Source organism: Dipodomys ordii, unplaced genomic scaffold (genome assembly GCF_000151885.1).
Source record: "Dipodomys ordii isolate 6190 unplaced genomic scaffold, Dord_2.0 Scaffold164, whole genome shotgun sequence".
NCBI lineage: Eukaryota > Metazoa > Chordata > Mammalia > Rodentia > Heteromyidae > Dipodomys > Dipodomys ordii.
Window position 1 is genome coordinate 2,248,496 of NW_012267380.1, and position 19,581 is coordinate 2,268,076.

The 19,581-nt window shown below is 52.4% G+C and overlaps 1 protein-coding gene across 1 annotated transcript in view; it reads left to right on the top strand.

Annotated features, from left to right (window-relative positions):
* Positions 1 to 19,581, top strand: part of Wbscr17 (Williams-Beuren syndrome chromosome region 17) — a 168,174-nt gene that overhangs the window by 56,793 nt on the left and 91,800 nt on the right. Inside the window, exon 11 of the mRNA XM_013033173.1 lies at positions 17,874 to 18,057. Within this exon, the coding sequence (XP_012888627.1) occupies positions 17,874 to 18,057 (184 nt within the window). The remainder of the gene's footprint in view (positions 1 to 17,873; positions 18,058 to 19,581) is intronic.

Here is a 19,581-nt window from a genome sequence, read left to right on the forward strand (position 1 = left end):
CCCCCCCCAGAAAAAAGAAGGGAGGAGTAGACTCTACTGCTGACCCCATTTCACAGAGAGGAAGTGGAGCTGGCCTAGAGAGGTTGATACTCCCCTAAAGACACACAGCAATATGGAGAAGCAGTGGTCAGTCCTTACTGAGGGTCCCACTCTCGTCTTGGTTTCACATTGGAGAATTTCCTGGACAGGAGATGGAGTGAGGACCGGAGGACATGGGGACTGGGCTTTGGGGGGAGGGTGGTAGATTGAGTGCATGAGCAGGCCTCCGTCATCCACCAGGTCTGGAGCCCCACAGCCCTCGCTCAGCAGCAGTGTTGGGGCACAGGATGTCTGCCACAGCGTGGATTAACTGTGGGAGGAGGAGTAACCACCCTTGGCGAAGGGGCTGGCTCTGACTCAGTCTCTTCAACTCCCTCCCTCCAGATGTGTGGGCAAAAGACAAGAAAAAAGTAAATTAAGTAATTTAAATTCTGCACACTGGCTAATTTTCATCCTCCTCTTACTTGACCTTATTTAAGTCAGACAAAGAAATTTGAACACAGCCGGGAAAGCATCTTCCAAGGATTTCACCACGGCCCTTAAGCAAATCCCCTTTGTGCCTGCATAATTGTTTTGTCCTGGAAGGTCTGAGCAGCACCCACGGCAGCCCCCACCTGGGGCCTGGGAGAGCTGGGCCTTCACGTGCCAAGGCCTTGACAAGCCTTCACTTTGGATCCTCCCCTGCTGTGCCTCCCTTCCCTCCCCAGCATCTCCCTCCCCTGGCAGGGAGACTAAGAGCGGAGCCCAGGGGCCCCGGTCACCCATCCTCTGCCACTGTGAGGTGACCTGAGTGACATCCAAACACCTACCCGCAAGGCTAAAAAGAAAAATGGCTTACTAATACTAAATGTTAGGAAAGAGTAGCTAGTCTACTCTTGGAAGAGAGTTCGGATGTGATCTGATTTCAAGGACATGAAATGCAAAAAGAAAAAAGTCTGTAGCCTTTACTCAGATTTTTTTCTTTTAAGACGTTAAAAGATAAGCCAGGTGTGTCAGCACATGCCTGTAATCCCAGCCGCTTACCCTGTGGGGGTTGGGGTGAGCCTGCTTTTCTCTAAGGGACAAGAAGCCTAAAGTAGGCAGATGGTTTGGTGTGTGCCTGGCAGGAGCCAAAATAACCAGCACAGAAGAGCCTGGAGAAATGGCTCCTGTGGGAGAGCATCTAGCCAGCATGAAGCCCCGAGTTCAAACCCCAGTACCATCAAAAAATAAGAAAATCAAACAATCTTGTTGTTATGTAGTCGAGCACTTCTTCGGCCCACACTGGAGGAAGTGGGCAGTGGAGCTTGCCAGTCTCTGGGGCTGGGGCCGTGGCCCTGTGGTCTATGTAGAGCACTAGCCAGTAAGCAGCAGCGGCAGGTGCTGAGTTCAGGTCCTGGTTTTGGACCTCACAGAAGTCACCAGTCTCTGGGCTTTGCAACCTGAGACCTGGGTCTCATTTTAGGGGTTCAGAGTCACGGGACCAATGATGCTCGGTGTGGGCTGTGCAGAGCCAGGAGCAGATTCTCTCTGATGCTCCACACCCTGAGTGTCTAGGACACCAGCATGCAGTGCGCACGCCCCCCTCAGCACAGCTAGCAGGCTTACCTCAGGACAAAAGACTACCACGGGACGAGGCGAAGCTCTGCTGTGCTTAGTCCTCAATATCAACCAGCTGCTCTGTGATTACTATTTTGTGCCAGTCCTAGTGCTTGAACCCAGGACCTGGGCATTGTTCCTGAGCTTCTTTGTTCAAGGCTGGTGCTCTGCCACTTGAGCCAGAGCTCCACTTCAGGCATTCTGCTGGTTAATTGGAGATAAGAGTCTCTTGGACTTTCCTGCCTAGGTTGGGTTTGAACTTCAGTCCTCAGATCTTAGTTTCTTGAGTTGCTGGGATTACAGGTGTTTGCTGCTGGGCCCAGCCCACCATATTTTTTGTTAGTGGTGTCGCAAAAGGTTGCTTGAAGGGAGACAATGCGCTATTTCTGTTTGTTCTTTGTGGTTGTTTTCCTCTCTGCATTGGGAGGTTGTGTTCAGAATTTTGTTTTTGAGCTGCTCTTTTATTTTTTTAATTTTATTTTACTGGAAAGATGCTGTACAGAGGGGTTACGTTTACATGAGTAAGGTAATGAATACATTTCTTGTCAAACATTGTTACCCCCTACCATCCCTTCCCTCCCCCACCTCCCTCCTTCCTTCCCCTTGTGTTCAGAATTTCTGAGGGACAAAGTTTCGTTCTCAACTCCCACTTGTTCTTTGAAGCCAACAAAGAGTTCTTTTGGGGGATAGTTGGACTGAAAAAGAAAGAGTGGATTGGCCAAGCATTCTTTGGAGCAGTCATGAAGTTGCTGATGGTCACTGTGGTCAGATTCAATGGTGACATTTCTCAGCACTTTAATGAGACTGTGCGTGTGCGTGTGTGTGTGTAACTCTGTATGTGCGTGTGCGCATGGGCATGGGCATGGGCGATGTCTGTGTGGGCCTCCACTGGAATTCGGAGCTCTGTTCCAGAGACAGGCCTCCGTGTGGAGCCGGCTGCCTGGCATCCAGCACAGCCAGGGCCCTGTGCATCTGCACTGCGTGCTCCAACCCAGGCACAGCCCCGGAGCCGGGCTACAGCTGGGCTGAGCTCAGTGTTGATGGTGGGGTCTGTGGCTGGTGGTTCATCTCAAACCATTGGCATCTGTCCTCGCAGGTAGAGGCGCTCTGCTTCTCTTGTAGTCTCTGCAGGATCTTCCTATCCATGGTGTGAGGATGCTCCTGCAGCCCTGGGGTCCTCATGCAGAGTCTCATGTTGCTGGTCAGGCCCTTGACAGCTGAACCAGGCCCCCAGCCCTTCCTTGCACTTGGCAGAGTAGAGATAGGGTCTCACTTCCTGCCTGGACTGGTGAGCCCCAGCGCGTGGGGCAGGAGCTGCACAGGCCCGCCCATCTCCGAATCCCTCTCCCTATTTGTAATTTGGGGTTCCAGTGTCTGTTGTGGAGGGTTGGCGTTCATTCTGCCGCACCCCGAGCATCCTCAGATTCTTCCCAGATCCAGGAGGCTGCCTACAGATCGCTCAGCATCAAATGCGGGCCCTGAAGACTGGGTGCCTGTCCGGAAAACACTGAGATTTCTCTGCTTGTCTGTTCCAAAGCTCTCTTTAGAGTTCAGATGGGAGGTCCCCTGCATGTCTGTGGGCCGTGAACATTGCGCCACAGGGATTCAGATCCACGTTCTGGGCATCTGCTGGCTGGGAGGTCAGGCGGGAGGTCCCCTGCGTGTCCATAGGCCATGAACCTTGTACCTCTGTTATTCTGATCCATTTTCTTTGGTCCTGGATTGAGACACACGTTAGGAGCACATGTGCTTGTGAAGGTGTCCCAGCTTTCCTCCACGGTTAGTGAACTGCCTGGTGTGGAAAGGATCTGAGCGCTGAGCCCTGGGCGCCCAGGGCTCTGGGGCTCCGTGGCGTGTTACCTTTCCTACACAGCCCTCCCTCCCTCCTGCCCTGGGCTGGTGTCTGAACTTGGACTGCCAGGCAGCTTCTCTGCCACTTGAGCCATGGCCCCTCACTCCTGTTTGTTCTTGCTATTTTTCAGGTAGGGGCTTTAAGGGTTCCTGGGGCCGACCTTGGACTGTGATTCTGCTTATCTCTGTGTGAGCCACTGGCCTGGACTCTGCTCCATTTCTTGACTGCCAGTTGTTTGGTTGACTTTTCTTTTTCTTTTTTTTAATTTAAGTTGATTTTATTTGTGAACATACTGTACAGAGGGGTTACAATTACATGGGCAGGATAATGCGTACATTTCTTACCAAGCATTGCAGCCTCCTCCTTTGGTTTACCTTTCACATCCCTTCCCAGCCTCCCCCCTTCCCCCCAATCCCAATCCTTCTCCTTCCCCCCCCCCCACACCGACGTTGTAAAGCTCGTTTTGGACATGACAACTTGTACTTCTCATTGTTGCAACAGGTCCACCTGTATCCTTAAACAACTGGTTTTTCCCCATCTCCTCCACAAGTTATACTGTTGGTTGACTTTTCTATGCATAGAGAGATAAAATTGTAATTCAGTCTTCCTTGTGGTACAGTTGATATTCTGTATTAATCTGGAAGTCCTGGGATTTGAACTCAGGGCTGTGTTCTTACTAGGCAGACAGTCTACCACTGAGCCAGCCACACCTCAGCCTGGCTTCCTGCCCAGGCCTTCACCTGGACTCTGATCCACCTATCTTAGATTTCCTGATGTAGCAGAGACAACAGGTGTGCACCACTGTGCTCTGACATGGAGTCCTTTGGACTTTCCTGCCCAGGGCTGGCCTACAACTGTGATCCTGTTGATCTCTGCAAAGTAGGAGTACAGTGGGGAGACACTGGTGTGTGGCTTTTCTTTTTGGGGGGAGGTGCCAATCCTGGGTTTGAACTCAGGACCTAGGTACTATCCCCTGAGGGTTTTTTTTTGGGGGGGTCCAGTCGTGGGGCCTGAACTCTGGGCCTGGGCACTGTCCCTCAGCTCTTCAGCTCAAGGCTAGCACTCTACCACTTGAGCCACAGTGCCACTTCTGGCTTTTTTCTTTTTGCGTATGTGGTGCTGAGGAATCGAACCCAGGGCCTCATGCATGCAAGGCAAGCGCTCTACCACTGAGCCACCTTCCCAGCCCCCTGAGGTTTTTTTTTTTTTTTTTTTTTACACGCAGCTTGTGCTCTACCACTTGAGCCAAAGTTCTACTTCTGCTTTTTTTTTTTTTCTGTTGGTTAATTAGAAATAAGAGTTTCACTGGATTTTCCTGCCCAGGCTGGTCTTCAATTGTGATCTTCAGAGTAGCTAGGATTACAGGCCACTGGTGCCCAGCTTTTTTTTTTTTTTTTGAGCTTAGCCCCAGCTGCCCACGTGGAGGGTGGTCTCTGCCTCTTGGAGGGTGGATCTCCGCCTTGAGTCTCTTTCTAGAAGCCTCTCATAGCCACTCCGAGGCTGCTTTGTCATCTTTCAACCCAGTCTAGTTGACAGCCAAGATGAGCCAGCATAGGAAACGGGGTTAGCTTTTCATAAACATGAATAATGGGCAGAATACAAGGAAATACATTTATTAACTCATTTTATTAACAGGGAAAAGCAATGGTGATGCGGGTACAAGGGCTCTGAGGTGGCCTATATTAAGTTACAGGCCAGAGGACAGAGGAAGAATTTGATGAGGGAAATACATCCTGACTCGTAGCTTCAGGAGAAGCAACCAAGGAAAAATGAAGCTGTTTGTGGTCTTTCTCTAGAAGAAAAAGAATCACCCCCAGGGCCGCGGGTTGTCGAGCTTTGGGGAACAAACACATAAGAAGTGGCAAAATCTGCGAGCCGACCTCCCAGCCTGGCACCCTGCCGCTTGGCACAGTCCCATCCCTGCCGTCCTCAGCGGGCATAGCTTCACTTGCTCTGGAATGTGATGTCCTTGTGTCAGGTGGGCACATTTCCAGCTGCCTGCCAGCCTGGCACACCCAGGGGTCTCTTCCCCTCAGGTGTACACATCATTTCCAGAGAACTCCCCTGTCCGAGAGCTAGAGAGCAGTGCTTGCAGGAGAAGGAGGGGCAGCGATGAGGCCTGGCTGGGGAGTCCGGGCGCCTCCCAGCGTGGTTCCCTGCCGAAAGCACTTCTCTTTCTCCCTGGCTTTTATCCCTGGGCTTCCTGTGAGCTGACCTCCAGGCCCCCACCCAGGTACACGGTTCCGGTTCCGAGTGCTTGCCTGCGGCTGCGCGCATCCATTTCTAACTACGCTTCTCAGTCCCGATCCATCAGACTCATGTGGCCTTCCTGTCTCCAGTGATTTCTCCCTCCTCTCCTTTCCCCTTCCCCTCCTCCCCAACCCTCCTCCCCTCCCCTCTCCTCTCTCCGTTCCTCTCTCCTCTGTCTCAGTCAGGACTTCTGTCTGTGCCTTGGGCTCCCGGGAGGGAATGATTGAATTCAGTGATCGTAGCATAGTCGTGCCCGTCTGCCTGCCTGTCCTCCCTGCCCGGCAGGATGGTGATGCTGGGGTGACGGCTCCAGTGGCTCTGGCTTGGCAAAGGGGGGTGTTAGAGTGGCTGTGGCACCCTTGTGAGCAGAGGCTCCCTATAATAATTTGAGGTGAAGTGATGTGTCTCATTAAGGACGAGGCTCTGGGTGGACACTTGTTCAGCTGAAGGTGACACTGAAGCTCAGGGTGCTGGAGGTGCGGCAGCGTGTGTGTGTGTGTGTGTGTGTGTGTGTGTGTGTGTATGTTTGTGTGTGAGTCAGTTTGTTCATCTGAGTGTGGGCACCTCTCTACAGAGCTGAGGATGGCTGGTTTCCTCAAGTCATGGCTTTGGGTGCTCATGGGCTTGGACAGGCAGCATGGACACGACTGTTTTCTAATGACTGTGATATATAAGGGACAGCCATTCCTCCTGGCTCCGGAGACCCACCATGGCTCTCTGCACACCCAGTTACACACATACACACAGGCAGGCACGCGATCACACACCAGATCCTGAGTGTACCAGGTTAGGGGGGAGTGGAGAGGACGGAACATGGGGAGCCCTGCCTGGGTTTGCACAGTGGGAATGAGCAGGGAGCTCTAAGCCAGCCCCCCCCCACATCCTTGTCCAGGTGACACCCTGGCTGCAGCCCAGCCCTGGACTCAGGCCTCCCTTCCCCCACTGTGTCTCATGAATCTCCACCGTTTCAGAAACTCCTTTGAAATGGACCGTGCTTAGGCACTGGTGTCTAAAGTCATTACTGACTCCAGGGTGGGACTCAACACTGCTATGTTAGTGGTGATTTCTGCTTAGTTGTGGAGTTATTTTGCCCATTTGGAGATGGAAATGCATCCTGCAGGGGTGTGCTAGTGAGAGCCCCATTTTTTGGGGGGGGTCCATCATGGGTCTTGAGCTCTGGGTTTGGGCGCTGTCCTTGAGCTCTTCGGCTCAAGGTGAGCGCTCTACCACTTGAGCCACAGCCCCACTTCTGGTTTTCTGGTGGTTAATTGGAGATAAGAGTCTCACGGACTGTCCTGCCTAGGCTGGCTTTGAACTGCGATCCTCAGATCTCAGCCTCCTGAGTAGCTAGGATGACAGGTGTGAGCCACTGGCGCCCGGCATGAGGCACCATTTCTGTAAGAAACTGCCCAGGACCCCTGGTCTGAGGCGTCAACTTCTACCTCCACCCCTCCAATACCACATGGAGACCAAGCTGAGCATGTGGTCTTGGGGACATTTCTCTGAGTCCTAGCACATGGGCATACAATCCCCTCGAAGCAAGGTGGACGAGCACGGGAGCTCGATTCCACCATCAGCACCACGATGAACATTGAAACTCAGAGAAAATCCATCCATCCCCGAGGCTGACAGCCACGTACGAAGTTAACACCGCTGATCAGGATGCCTGCCTGTGGTGTGAGGCCAGAGCTGTTCTCACCATAGAGGAATGAGAAGAAGCCGTGGCTGTGGGCAAATGATAGTCAAGTGTGGCTGTGGAGGATCTCCTGGGAGAACCCAACCAACACCCCACCTCCCCTCACCCCATTGTCACAGCTGCCCTGGAGGGAGGGAGGGGACAGGGAAGGAGGTGACAGTGACTCTTGGCGGTGGTTCTGTCTGAGAGCCTTTGAGGAAACTGCAGGTAGTTACAGAGTGTGATCTCCAAGACGGGCTCTTGTAATGAAGGAAATAAAGTTACATGTGGAGAACAGGCTCTGTGAGTGGTGTCCTTGGTGTACTGAGTCTGAATCCTGAAGTCTGCAAGGCAGAGCCTGTGTGCCCATCTCAGGCCTCATCTCCACGCTGCCCTGCCCTGGCTGCCCTGGAGCACAGGGATGTAGGCTCCTGGCATGGGATCTAGTGAGGAGAAAGCCAACCGGGGCCTTCTGCTTTCACAGTCCCTGTGAGCCATGCTTCCAGCCCTGCTTTTCACTGTGCATTGTTAGGACAGGGTCTTGCCCTTGCCTGCCCGTGTGATTGAGCCTCCTACCTGAGGCTTTTTGCTGTCGTTATGCACAGCATGCCCCACCAGGCTCTGCTTAGCCCATGAAGATGGAGCCCTGTGGACTTTACTGCCCAGCCTGGCCCGGAACCTCAGTCCGCCCAGCCTCAGCCTGTCAGCAGCTGGGGAAGGCATCTCCCCCACGTCCGCACCCTGGCTGGCCTTGAGCTGTGCTCTGTCCCAGCCTTCCCCCAGGTAGCTAGAACTGCAAGCACAGACCACAGTGGGTGGCTTATGAAGCCGCTACGTTTGATGAAAAGCTCCTTCCTCTCAAGACCTGACCCCAGCGTTTGGGATTGGCCCCTTGCATTCGTCTTTCAAGAAACCTGAGAAGGTACGTTTCTCTCTTTGTAGGATGCAAGGGGTAGCACAGATCCTCGGGGCAGCAGTGAGCGTGAGAGGCTGGTGTTAAATTATCTGGAGGCAGGAAACGTGGCAGCTCATGCTGCCCACCGTCCCCCAGGTGCATGTGTGTCCATCCATTCTGTGCTGGTGTTCGGGGTGTCTGAGCTGTGCTGGATGCTTCTGACATCCTTTCCCTGACTGGTCTGTGCTCTGGTGTGCAGGTAGGTCCGGTCCTGCAGGCCAGCACCCAAGTATCACCTCCTCTAGGAAGCCAAGCAGAGGAAACTGCACCTTCACCAGGCTCCTGGGGCCTTGATAGCAGCTGTCCAGTAGACGTCCTTCCCCAAGTCACCTCTGTGTCCCTGATTCCCCTGTGTACGTCAGAAGTAAAGTCACCCATGACAGAGTATCTGGACACACGTCATGCCTGTCACACCTCTATCACATCAGTGACTCGTGTCTCGGCACAAGCAGCCTCATGCTGCTCCTTCCTGCACTGCATTGCAAGCTGCTGAACCCAGCATGTGTCGACTCCGGAGCCCCAGCTGCCCTGCCACTCACGCCAGATGCTCATGCCAGAGAGTCACGTGTGCCAGTGTGTGGGTCGTCCCCAATCCAGTGTGTCAGGGGCTGTTCCCAATCATCATGTGGATGGTCCAGGGACCATTCACAGTCCAGTGTATCAGAGACTGGACACCGGGGAGGCCAGCCCATGCCACATCAGGCAGTAGACAAGCACCTGGCAGAGGACTTGTGCCCATGACTTAGACTTCACATTGCGCTTGGAACAAAAAGTTAGCAGTGGGCAGAGCAAGCCCAGAGCCCGTGCCACCGCTGCCAGGGAGACTGCAGATTCCCGAGCAGCTGGGCTGCGCCAGGTCCTCACTGGCCCCCACAGAATGTGGGTAGTTTTGCAGTTTCAGGACCCCTGCACAGCACACCTCCTGTCTCCCCACCTGGCCCAGGGACCCCTACACAGCAACACCTCCCGTCTCCCCACCCGGCCCAGGGACCCCTGCACACCAACACCTCCCATCTCCCCACCCGGCCCAGGAACCCCTGCACAAGACACCTCCCATCTCCCCACCTGGCCCAGGGACCCCTGCACAGGACACCTCCTATCTTCCCACCCAGCCCTGGGATCTCTGCACAGAACATCTGTCTCTCCACCCAGTCCTGGGACTCCTGCACAGCAACACCTCCTGTCTCCCCACCCAGCCCCAGGTTGTTAGCAGAGCAATGTGGAGCCAGGGGCCTGCGCTGTAGCACCGCAGCTTCTTAGTAAATTCTGACAGTTCCTGAGTTTCCACTTCGGTTATTATCATTGGGACTAAAACAATAATTATCTCTATTTTATGTCTATAATTAACATCATAATTATAATTATTACTGTAAATAATAAAGGGGGGATATGAGCACACAGCCCAGGAGTTCCTCCAGCCTCTGAAGGACCACAGCACTCAGTGTGGACCACTCCTGTGGACCCCTGGGGAAGGAGCCAGGGCTGGAGCTGACCTCACAGGATGCCCTGTCCTCCGGGTCATCAGCTCCCAGAGGCCCCAGGTCTTGTCCAGCCACCAGCAATAAACCCAGGAAGTTTTTCATGGTTTTTTTCCCCACTCTGCCCTCACACTGTGTTTGCACAGGATGCAGAATTGTGCTGTGTCTTGTTAGGTGTTGTATCTTTCATGTCTCCCATGGGTGACACATTCTGTCCATCACACAGACCCACAGCTGCAGGCTGAGCTGGCCCAGTGTGTTTACACCAGAGAGAGACAGGGCTGTGTATTTGTCCATCAAGTATTTGCATGCTGTTTGCTGTTCTTATCTGGGAACTTGGGCTCTGGCGGGCACATGGCCGGGAAGGGAGGGTAGAGAATGTGTTCTGGCATGATGCTGGTACGTGCTTGGGATGTGGCTGCCCAGGGCTGTAAGGAAGCCCACATTTCCTGCATGTTCTTGGGCAAAGTTGGGACTGGGGTGTTTGAGACACAGTGACCGAGTGCATGCTGAGTATTTAGAGAACATTGAATGGAACTCTGTGGGGACTGCTGCAGGCACCCCGAGGTGGGCTGGAGCACCCCATCAGGGCTGAATTGTGGATTACCACACAGCCCAGCTCAGCTCCGGGATCGGGGAGATCCAGAGACTCAGGGGCCTAGTGAATTTTTTCATTGTATGTTTACTCGGGATTATTTCAGAGCTGCTGGATTTCTCAGTTCTCCAAAAAGATGTATCTTACCACTTCTACATCGGGTGGACAGCTCTCAAGCTTGTGCCTCCAGTGCTATGCCTGGGAATGCAGATAGTTTTGCTTCTTGTTTTTTGTGCTGTCATGGCACTCTGAGATTTGAATTCCGTGTTGGGACCTCAGTTTTCGCATGGACACATGGGGCTTTGTAACAGGGGCCTCGGATAGCACTGATCAAAGCCGCCCTGCAGTCATGTTCTCAGCCTGCCCGTGGGTCCATACACACTCAGGCACAGCTTTACATCATGGGGTGTTGAGTCAGATCCTTGATCTTTGGTTTGTGTCTCCATCAGACACCAGAGCTTTGTCGAAGGCTTTTGTCTAAGGCCTTCCGCAGCTGACTACAGCAGAGCAGGGCAGGGCGGGTGGAGCAGGATCTGTGCTTCTGTGTTCCTTGGCTTTGTGGGGTACAAACTTAACCCCACACTTGCCCAGATCTTCATTCTCCTCACCTCAGTAGCCTTTCCATGATGGAAACAACTCTGGGTTCTGTCTTCCATGTGTAGACACTGAAATCTTTCTCGGTCCCTCCCTCCTTCCCTCCCTCCCTCCCTCCCTCCTTCCCTTCCTTACTTCCTTCCTCCCTTCTTCCATCCCCCTACTCCCAGGGTCTCTACTGTGTGGCCCACACTGCTATGGAACTTGCCAGCCTCCTCTAAGCTCTGGTTCTCTCAAATGGTCCTGTGAACATCACCAGTGCTGCGGCTCCGTTTGGGGCTCCTCCATTCCTCGGTCTTCTTTCCACAGCCCTCTCCTCTTTCCAGCCTCATTTGGGGTGCCAGTGCTCGGGGCTTGGGCGTCCTTTGTCTTTCCTCTATGCTTGCATGTCTCCACAAGGAGCTTGTCTCTAAACTCCACTTAAACACCATGAATCAGTTTTCAATCACCAAGCCTGGTCTCTTCCCGAGCTCTTTCACGGGCACCTGACAGCTCCATTCGTTTGGATGTCTCTGAGAAGACAGCACCAATTTAACCCATACCCATGCAGCTGTCAGTTCTGTGTCATGTCTTTTCACACCCTAAGTCTTCTCTTCCTCTCTTCTCCAGCCTCATAAATGGCACCAAAGTCCAGCTTCTTGGTTGCTCATGAGCGTGTGTGAGCGTGAGTTACTCTTGACATTTGTCTTGCTGGGGTAAGTGAAGGTTTGGCTCATGTGACTGGGTTCCTAGTGTCAGCTGGGATCTGGCTGCTGAGTGTCGTCATCCTCTTCAGACCACCATGCTCCCATTGACATGGTGATGACCAAAGCTGAGGCCAACACACAGGGTGGGCTCTCAGCCACAGCTCATGGCATCCACTAGGATCTGGTTGCTCTGAACAAATCTCATAGTTAAGTCCAAAGCCAAAGGCATGCTGCCCAGCCCAGTGGTCAGGGCCAGCCCTATGGTGTGAGATTCTCATACAGATGCAGGGGCCAGAGAATATACAGTGTACCAGCCAGGCATTAAGGTTCAAGCCTACAACCCTGGCTATGTGGGAGGTGCAGTCTGGATTGAGGGCTAGCCCCAGTGTGGAAGTTTGCATGACTCCATCTCACCATGGCTGGGCATGGTGACATGTGTATATGTGTCCCGTTACGGGGAAGCATGGTGGCTGGGCACAGTGGTGCCCACCTGTCCCCCCACCACACAGGAAAGCACAGGCAGGAAGACCACAGTGGACTGAAAGAGACCCTACTTTGAAAATAACACAAAGAGTCCAAAGGAATGGTTCAAGTGGTAGATCACCTGCCTAGCAAGCACCAGTGAGGGGAAAGGGGAGGAAGAGGAGGAGAAGGAGGAGGAGGAGGAGGGGGGGAGGAGAAGGAGGAGGAGGAGGGAGAAGGAAGAAGAAAGACCAGGGAAAACAGGTGGGGAAGAGAGGAGAGCCAGGGCAGGCGAGAGAGCACAGCTCTCAGGAACTGCAGCAGGTTCCCAGTCTGCCCTGTTGTGTGTGGTATGTAGCAGGGGCCTGGTCTGCCCCATTGTGTTGGATGTGCTGCAACTCAGCATCTCTCTCACCCACCAGATCTGGGCTGTTCCTCCCCATGGGGTTTTGAGTGACATGGGGATGAGTGCTCAGTTAACCTGTACAGAGAGCCCCTTATGAGCTCTCTCCACCTGCACTCTGGGGTGCGCCAGACCCTACCAGATCATCCCACACAGGTGGGAAATCTGTGTCTGTCCTTGGCAGTGAGGCCTGGGCCTCTATCCTCTCTTCACCCCAGCAACATGAGACTGACAGGAGAAGGGTACTGGGGTTTGAACTCAGGGCCTCATGCTTGTTTGGCTAGTGCTCTGAAACCAAGCCACACTGCCAGACCTATTTTTTTTGCCCTGGTTATTTCTGAGATAAAGTTTTACTTCCTGCTTAGATGCCCCCCCCATGCTGTGGTCCACCCACTTTAGGCTTTCTGTCGTAGCTGGGATGGCAGGTGTATACCTGTGCATCCAGCTTCCCTGCCTTTACATGAGGCATCACAGACTTTCCTGCCCAGGCTGGCCTGGAGTCCCTATCCTCCTATTCTTAGACTCCCCAGTGGCTGGGATGACAGGCAGGAGCCACCAGCACCAAGCTGGGTATTTCCTGGAGTGCTCAGTGGCTCTCCTCCAGAAAGCCTAGGAATATGGTTTATCCAGGCCAAGTTGCAGCATTCTTACCTAAGGCATGGGGCAGAGCTCTTCTGAGGATCAAGTTAAATCATCTTTGCAGAAAGATTCCAGGAAGTATAGAGTTCATCATACACGTAAGACATGCTGTTTTGAGTAAAGCTGCGGTGGAGAATTATGGATGGTTTGTTCGGAAGCACATAACCATGACTCATTTTTCAAGAGCAATGGTGGCTGCACAGCTCACTCGTGGACAGAATATGCTCTGAGTTCTGCTCCCGGGCCACCCACGTGCACAGACCCAGAAATCCTGTTCTGTCATCTAGGACAGGATCCAGCCTGGATGACTGTGTTACAAAGTGAATGTGCTGTCTGGGACAGGATCCAGCCTGGATAGCTGTGCATTATGAAGTGTGTGTGTTGTCTAGGACAGGATCCAGCCTGGATGGCTGTGAATTATAAAGTATGTGTGTTGTCTAGGACAGGATCCAGCCTGTATGGCTGTGCATTATGAAGTGAGGGTTTTTGTTTTTTGTTTTGTTTTTTGCGGTGTTGTGGTGTTGGAGGTGAGTCTGGGGAGGTGGTTCAGGTAGATGGAGTCATGCAGGTGGAGCCCGTGATAAGGTGCTGGAGAAGAAGCACGATGTAACTTGGCAGGGAGCAGGCAGCTCACTCAGAGAGAAAAGATCAATAATCTATTTTCGAAGGCTTGGAAAGAGTTAAGGAAAACCCACAGGAAGTGACAGAAAGGTGAATGTCCCTAGGGACTGGTGACAGACAAGCTAACAGTGTGGCCACCAGAGGCCTGGAACAGCCAGAGCAGGGCATGTGTCATGGAGTGCAAGGCTCGCTGGACACTGGGAGCAGAGCAGGGCATGAGTCACGGAATGCAAGGATGGTTGGACACTGGATGGGGAAGGGCCTGCTGATGCCTACCACATCTCAACATTGTGGTCCTACCAAACCACAGCGCAGAAGGGAGGATGCTGGGGAGTGAAGGCCCCAACTTGTTCCCTCTTCCCACCCACTAGTATCCTATTGGTGGAACTTGATCCCAGACTAGAGAGCCAGGGAAATTTGAAAGGTCCCTGGAATCTCCTCCCTGAAGAATACTGGGTGTGAGTTCCAGTACACTCACCCCACCCATATGCCCTCCCTATTGGCATTCCCTCCCCTGTGCTCCCACTTCCTGTGCAGTGACATCATGTGGCCAAACTTCTCCAGATAAATCAGGAGGAGGAAGAGTATGAAGAAGAAGGGAATGTTCAGGCCCTCCAGATCTGATATACTCCACTCTCTCTGTGCTGATCCTCCCCTCATTTCTGTGTTTCCCATCTCTGAGTCCCTGCATTTTGTGTGAAGAGTGTAGTGTGTGCCCTTTCAGGTTTGAGCCCTGTCTGTGTGTATGAATCAGATGATACACTCTGGGGACAGCTCAGGCTGGCCAGGCTCAGTGTCCATGGGCTGGCTTCGTCCTTTCCAGCAGTTCCTGAGGCCATCTAAGTCACCACACTTAGGTCCAGTGGAAGTTTCTGCTTGTCTGCAGCACCTTTCTTGCAGATGAAATGGGGGGGTTGTGGAATGAGAGCTGTGGAGCATGAAATAGATAATTCATAGTTGTCACATTGCACTGTGCACAGTGCTACATCGTGTTGCTAAGTAGGGGACTTCCACTAAGGAGGAAATGATGCCACTGAGAGAGATAAACGCCTCATTAGCACCCCTTGCTCATGCGTCCTATCACAGCTAAGGTTAGCAGGCATCCTAGTTGTAACTTCTGGACGATCTGACATACATTTCTGTTTCTGGCCCTCATTCCTGCATTAGGAAGGCCACCCTCAGAGCATCCTGGGCCCACTGGGTCAGAGGCAGCAGAGCTTCACAGTAGAGATGAACAAGATGAGACCCTGCCTTAAAAGGGGGGGAATGGTGTCTGTAGCTTATGCCTGTAATACTGTATAGCAACTTAGGAGGTTAAAAATGGGAGGATTGTGGTTTGAGGCCAGCCTGGGCAAAAGCATTGATGAGACCTTCTCAGTACATGGCTGGATGCAGGGACACCCGCCTATCATCTCAGCCACCGTGGTCCAGGCATCACACTGACAGGAAAGGAAACCCTGTCTTAAAAATAATTGGTGGGGGCTGGGAAGGTGGCTCAGTGGTAGAGCACTTGCCTTGCATGCATGAGGCCCTGGGTTCGATTCCTCAGCACCACATAAGCAAAAAGAAAAAAGCCGGAAGTGGCGCTGTGGCTCAAGTGGTAGCCTTGAGCTGAAGAGCTGAGGGACAGCGCCCAGGCCCAGAGTTCAGGCCCATGACCGGAACCTCCCCCAAAAAAATTGGTGAAAAGCAGGGCTGGAGACATGGCTCAGTAGTACAACACCTGATTGGTAAGTATAAGGCTCCCAGTCCAAAAGATGCTAATAGCATAGAGATGCATGGCTTTAGTTTAACTGCAGCCTTAATGGTGTCCTCCCCAACAATGGCCCTCAGGTCACTCTGCAGCCTCCCCCACCCTCTGCAGCATGGATCCACTTCCTCACTATGTGGACTTGTCCAGTGGAGAGTGTCTGGGGGGTCCAGCCGGGGAGCGCAGAGCCTCATGTTCCCTTGTGTGGAGACAGCTGTCTGCTGATGGGAACCCACATCCTTGTGTACCTCAGATGGAAGTGCGTGCCTCCTTGGTTGGGTGGTTGTCCTCTTGAATTGAGTATGCAGCTTCAGGATGGACAGATGGGGGGGAAGGCCCCCTCCCAGCCAGCAGGCCCTGGTAATCATGGACTGGGCAAGTGCAGGACGAGGCCACCTCAACACTGAGCTGTGGATGTGGCTCACTGAGCTTCCCCCTGCCCTTGACCTGGCAGAGAGCATATTTCCTCTGCGCAAAGGGAAGAGGGCCAAGGCCTTGTGGTGGTGGGGTGTGGAGCACGTTTGTGGGCCTTTGATCCACCTCAGGGGCGCTGCCTGCCCGGGCAGGGCCCAGCTCCCTGAGCTCCATCCACGGGAGATCTGCAAAGCCCTTTGCCTCTTAGTCTGCATTCAGCCGAACTATGACAGTGAATAGAAAAAAAAAAAAAAGAAGCCACCACAACAAAAGTGTTTTCGCCAAGTAGTCAAAATCCTGAAAAGTACAAGAGGTTGATCTTCCAGCTGCAGTGACCAGCCTATAAGCCATCCCTGTCCGGGTCCCTGTCCCACAGACTCTCGTCCTCTCCTGAGCAGGTATTGCCCTGATGGGCTTATTTCCCACTGTGATTTGATCTCAAACATTCTGCACTTCCTTTTGCCATTTAGATGAAATTTAAATAAAACTGTTAGGCACAGAGCAGTGTCAAGCAGTTTCAAGCCTTAAGCTCATGATAAAATCATTCTGCAAGTTGTTCCCTGGGCCTTGCTCTTCTGATTCTGTGGTGTGCGGGTGTCCGCCCCCCTTCATGTGGTTGTCCAGGGAGAGAGCAAGTCAGGCAGGAGCAGCCTAGCTCCATCCTGCCCCCTCTGCCCTCTTCTGTTTATGGACTCTGTGCCACCTCCTCTTCCATTCCCAAAAGGAAGGAGAGGATCTGGACTGCACAGTGGACGTGAATCCTGAACTTATGCAGAGTTCATGTTGAGGCCATATTGTGTTTTCTGTGGCAGGTGATGGCATCTTTCAAATTGGAAGCTGTTATCTGAGATGCAGTGTGGTTGTCTGGGGCTGTATCTGAGACGCGGTGGTGGGTGGTGGTTGTCCAGAGCTGTATCTGAGATGTGGTGGTGGGTGGTGGTTGTCCAGAGCTGTATCTGAGATGCAGTGGTGGTTGTCCAGGGCTGTATCTGAGATGCAGTGGTGGTTGCCCAGGGCTGTATCTGAGTGCAGTGGTGGTTTTCAAGGGCTGTATCTGAGGGGCTGGGAAGGTGGCTCAGTGGTAGAGTGCTTGCCTTGCATACATGAGGCCCTGGGTTCAAGGGCTATATCTGATATGTGGTAATGGGTGTTGGTGGTGAGTGGTGGTTGTCTGGGGCTGTATGTGAGATACAGTGGTGGTTGCCCAGGACCGTCTGTGAGATGCATTGGTGGTTGTTTAGGGCTGTATCTAAGATACAGTGTGGTTGTCCAGGGCTGTATCTGATGTGATGGATGATGATTGCCAGGGCTGAATGTGAAATGTGGTGGTGGGTGGTGGTTGTCTAGAGCTGTATCTGGGATGTGGTAGTGGTTGTCCAGGACTGTATCTGAGATACAGTGGTGGTTGTCCAGGGCTGCATATAAGATGGGGCGGTGGGTGGTGGGTGGTGGTTGTCAAGGACTATATCTGAGACGCAATGGTGGTTTTCCAGGGCTGTATCTGAGTGCGGTGGTGGTTGTCCAGGGCTGTGTCTGAATGCAGTGATGGTTGTCCAGGGCTGTATCTGAGTGTGGTGGTGGTTGTCCAGAGCTGTATCTGAGTGTGGTGGTGGTTTTTCCAGGGCTGTATCTGAGTGCAGTGGTGATTGTTCAGAGCTGTGTCTGAGTGCGGTGGTGGTTGTCCAGGGCTGTATCTAAGTGAGGTGGTGGTTGTCCAGGGCTGTATCTGAGTAAAGTGGTGGTTTTTCCAGAGCTGTATCTGAGTGTGGTGGTGGTTTTTCCAGGGCTGTATCTGAGTGCGGTGGTGGTTGTTCAGAGCTGTGTCTGAGATAAGATGCAGTGGTGGGTATCCAGTAATTCTACCTCTCTCTTCCTTTTCTAGGCTTGTCCAAATCCCTTGGCCTCATTGAAGGGTATGGGGGCCGAGGCAAAGGCGGTCTTCCCGCTACCCTGTCCCCGGCTGAAGAAGAGAAGGCTAAGGGACCCCATGAGAAGTATGGCTACAACTCCTTCCTCAGTGAGAAGATCTCGCTGGACCGCTCCATTCCGGATTACCGGCCCACCAAGTGAGTACTGGATGCCTCTGTCAGCGCCAGCTTGGCAGGTTGGGTGAGGCGGACTCGGGCTATGAGATTCCCCACGTAATTTGTGACTAGTCAACGGAGCTTTTCTCATAACTCAGTCGACTATGGACTCTTCTTGCAATGAAATATTAGCTAAAACATTGAGTTGGGTGTGATAGAGCATGCCTATAATCCCAGCTACTTATGAGGATGGCATCCAGGATGTGAGACTCTTATCTACAAAATAAACAAAAACCATCCAGAAAGACTGGGGGAGGGCTGGCTCACACGGTAGAGTGTGTGCCTAGCAAGCATGAGGCCGTGAGTTCAATTCCTGCTGCTGCCAGAAGAACAAGTCCAGTATATTGTCTTGAGCCTGTATTTTGTGTAGAGGATGGTTTGCTATTTGTATCTTTTTTTCGTGACATTATATTACAAGTGTGCTCCAAGGTGATCAGTTACTGTCAATCCCATTGGAAATTTAGGATATATTCTTTTTCTTTATTTTTCTACGTCACGTTCTGACTGTTTCTCAGTCGCGTCTTTGTGTGTCTTGATTTGATATTTTCTTAGTCCACATGTGTAAAAGGTAAATTCCCTATTAAGAAATACAGAATATAGAATTATAGAAATATTCTCAGACGTTCCCGATCAACATTGGATGTGTTATTTTGCTGAAAAAAGCATTTCCACCGCAATTTCCCTCGACTCTCCCAGTAGGAGGGGCAACATTTTAAGAAGAATGCCGTTGGAAGTTGGTAGGCATTGTTGCTATTTTGTCACACTTTTCAAATGCATCTGTCATATGAGGCGGCTTCCTTATGATGTGTGTGCTTGTGGATACTGCACCTCTCACCCCCTCGCTCTCTTCTCTTCCTTCATTCCACCACCACAGGCTCCTTCGTTCTGGTTCCCACACACAGACAAGGAACCTGGACCCGACTCCTCCTTTTTGCCTCTGTGTGTCCCCTCACCCCCAGCAGAGCTCAAACTATACTTTTTCAATTAGAAACCCTTTACCATTTTAAAGATTTGGTTGCATCTCCTCTGGATCATGCGAATCTTTTTTTCTGAGCTCCGAGAGGGAGGTGTTCTTTCCTGCTTGTGACACAGGGAAAGGGATGAACAGAATCTGGGCGCTGTGGAAGGAGACCTGGCCTGGTGTGGACGCGTTTGCCTAGGGTCACTCACTGAACCCTGCCATCTGCTGGGTTTTCCGTCTCTCCTTTTCCATTTAGTGCCTTTGCTTGGAGTGGGTGATTGCTTTTTTCAAATGGGTTTTGTGCAGATCAGCTTGGTGTTCTGGGTACTGAGAAAAATAAATGTACGATAAATAAAATGATCTAAAGTGGATTTGAGACCACTGCAGCTCTAAAGGCACCGGGAAACCTCTCTTTCTCCTTATGAGTTAGCACTTACTTAGGAGCACTGGGAAGGCCTCCCTGTGGCAGGCTGCCCGCATGCCCCCTCGGTGGCAGGCCACCTGTGTTCCCTCCCTGTGGCAGGCTGCTGTGTTCCTGTGTGCCA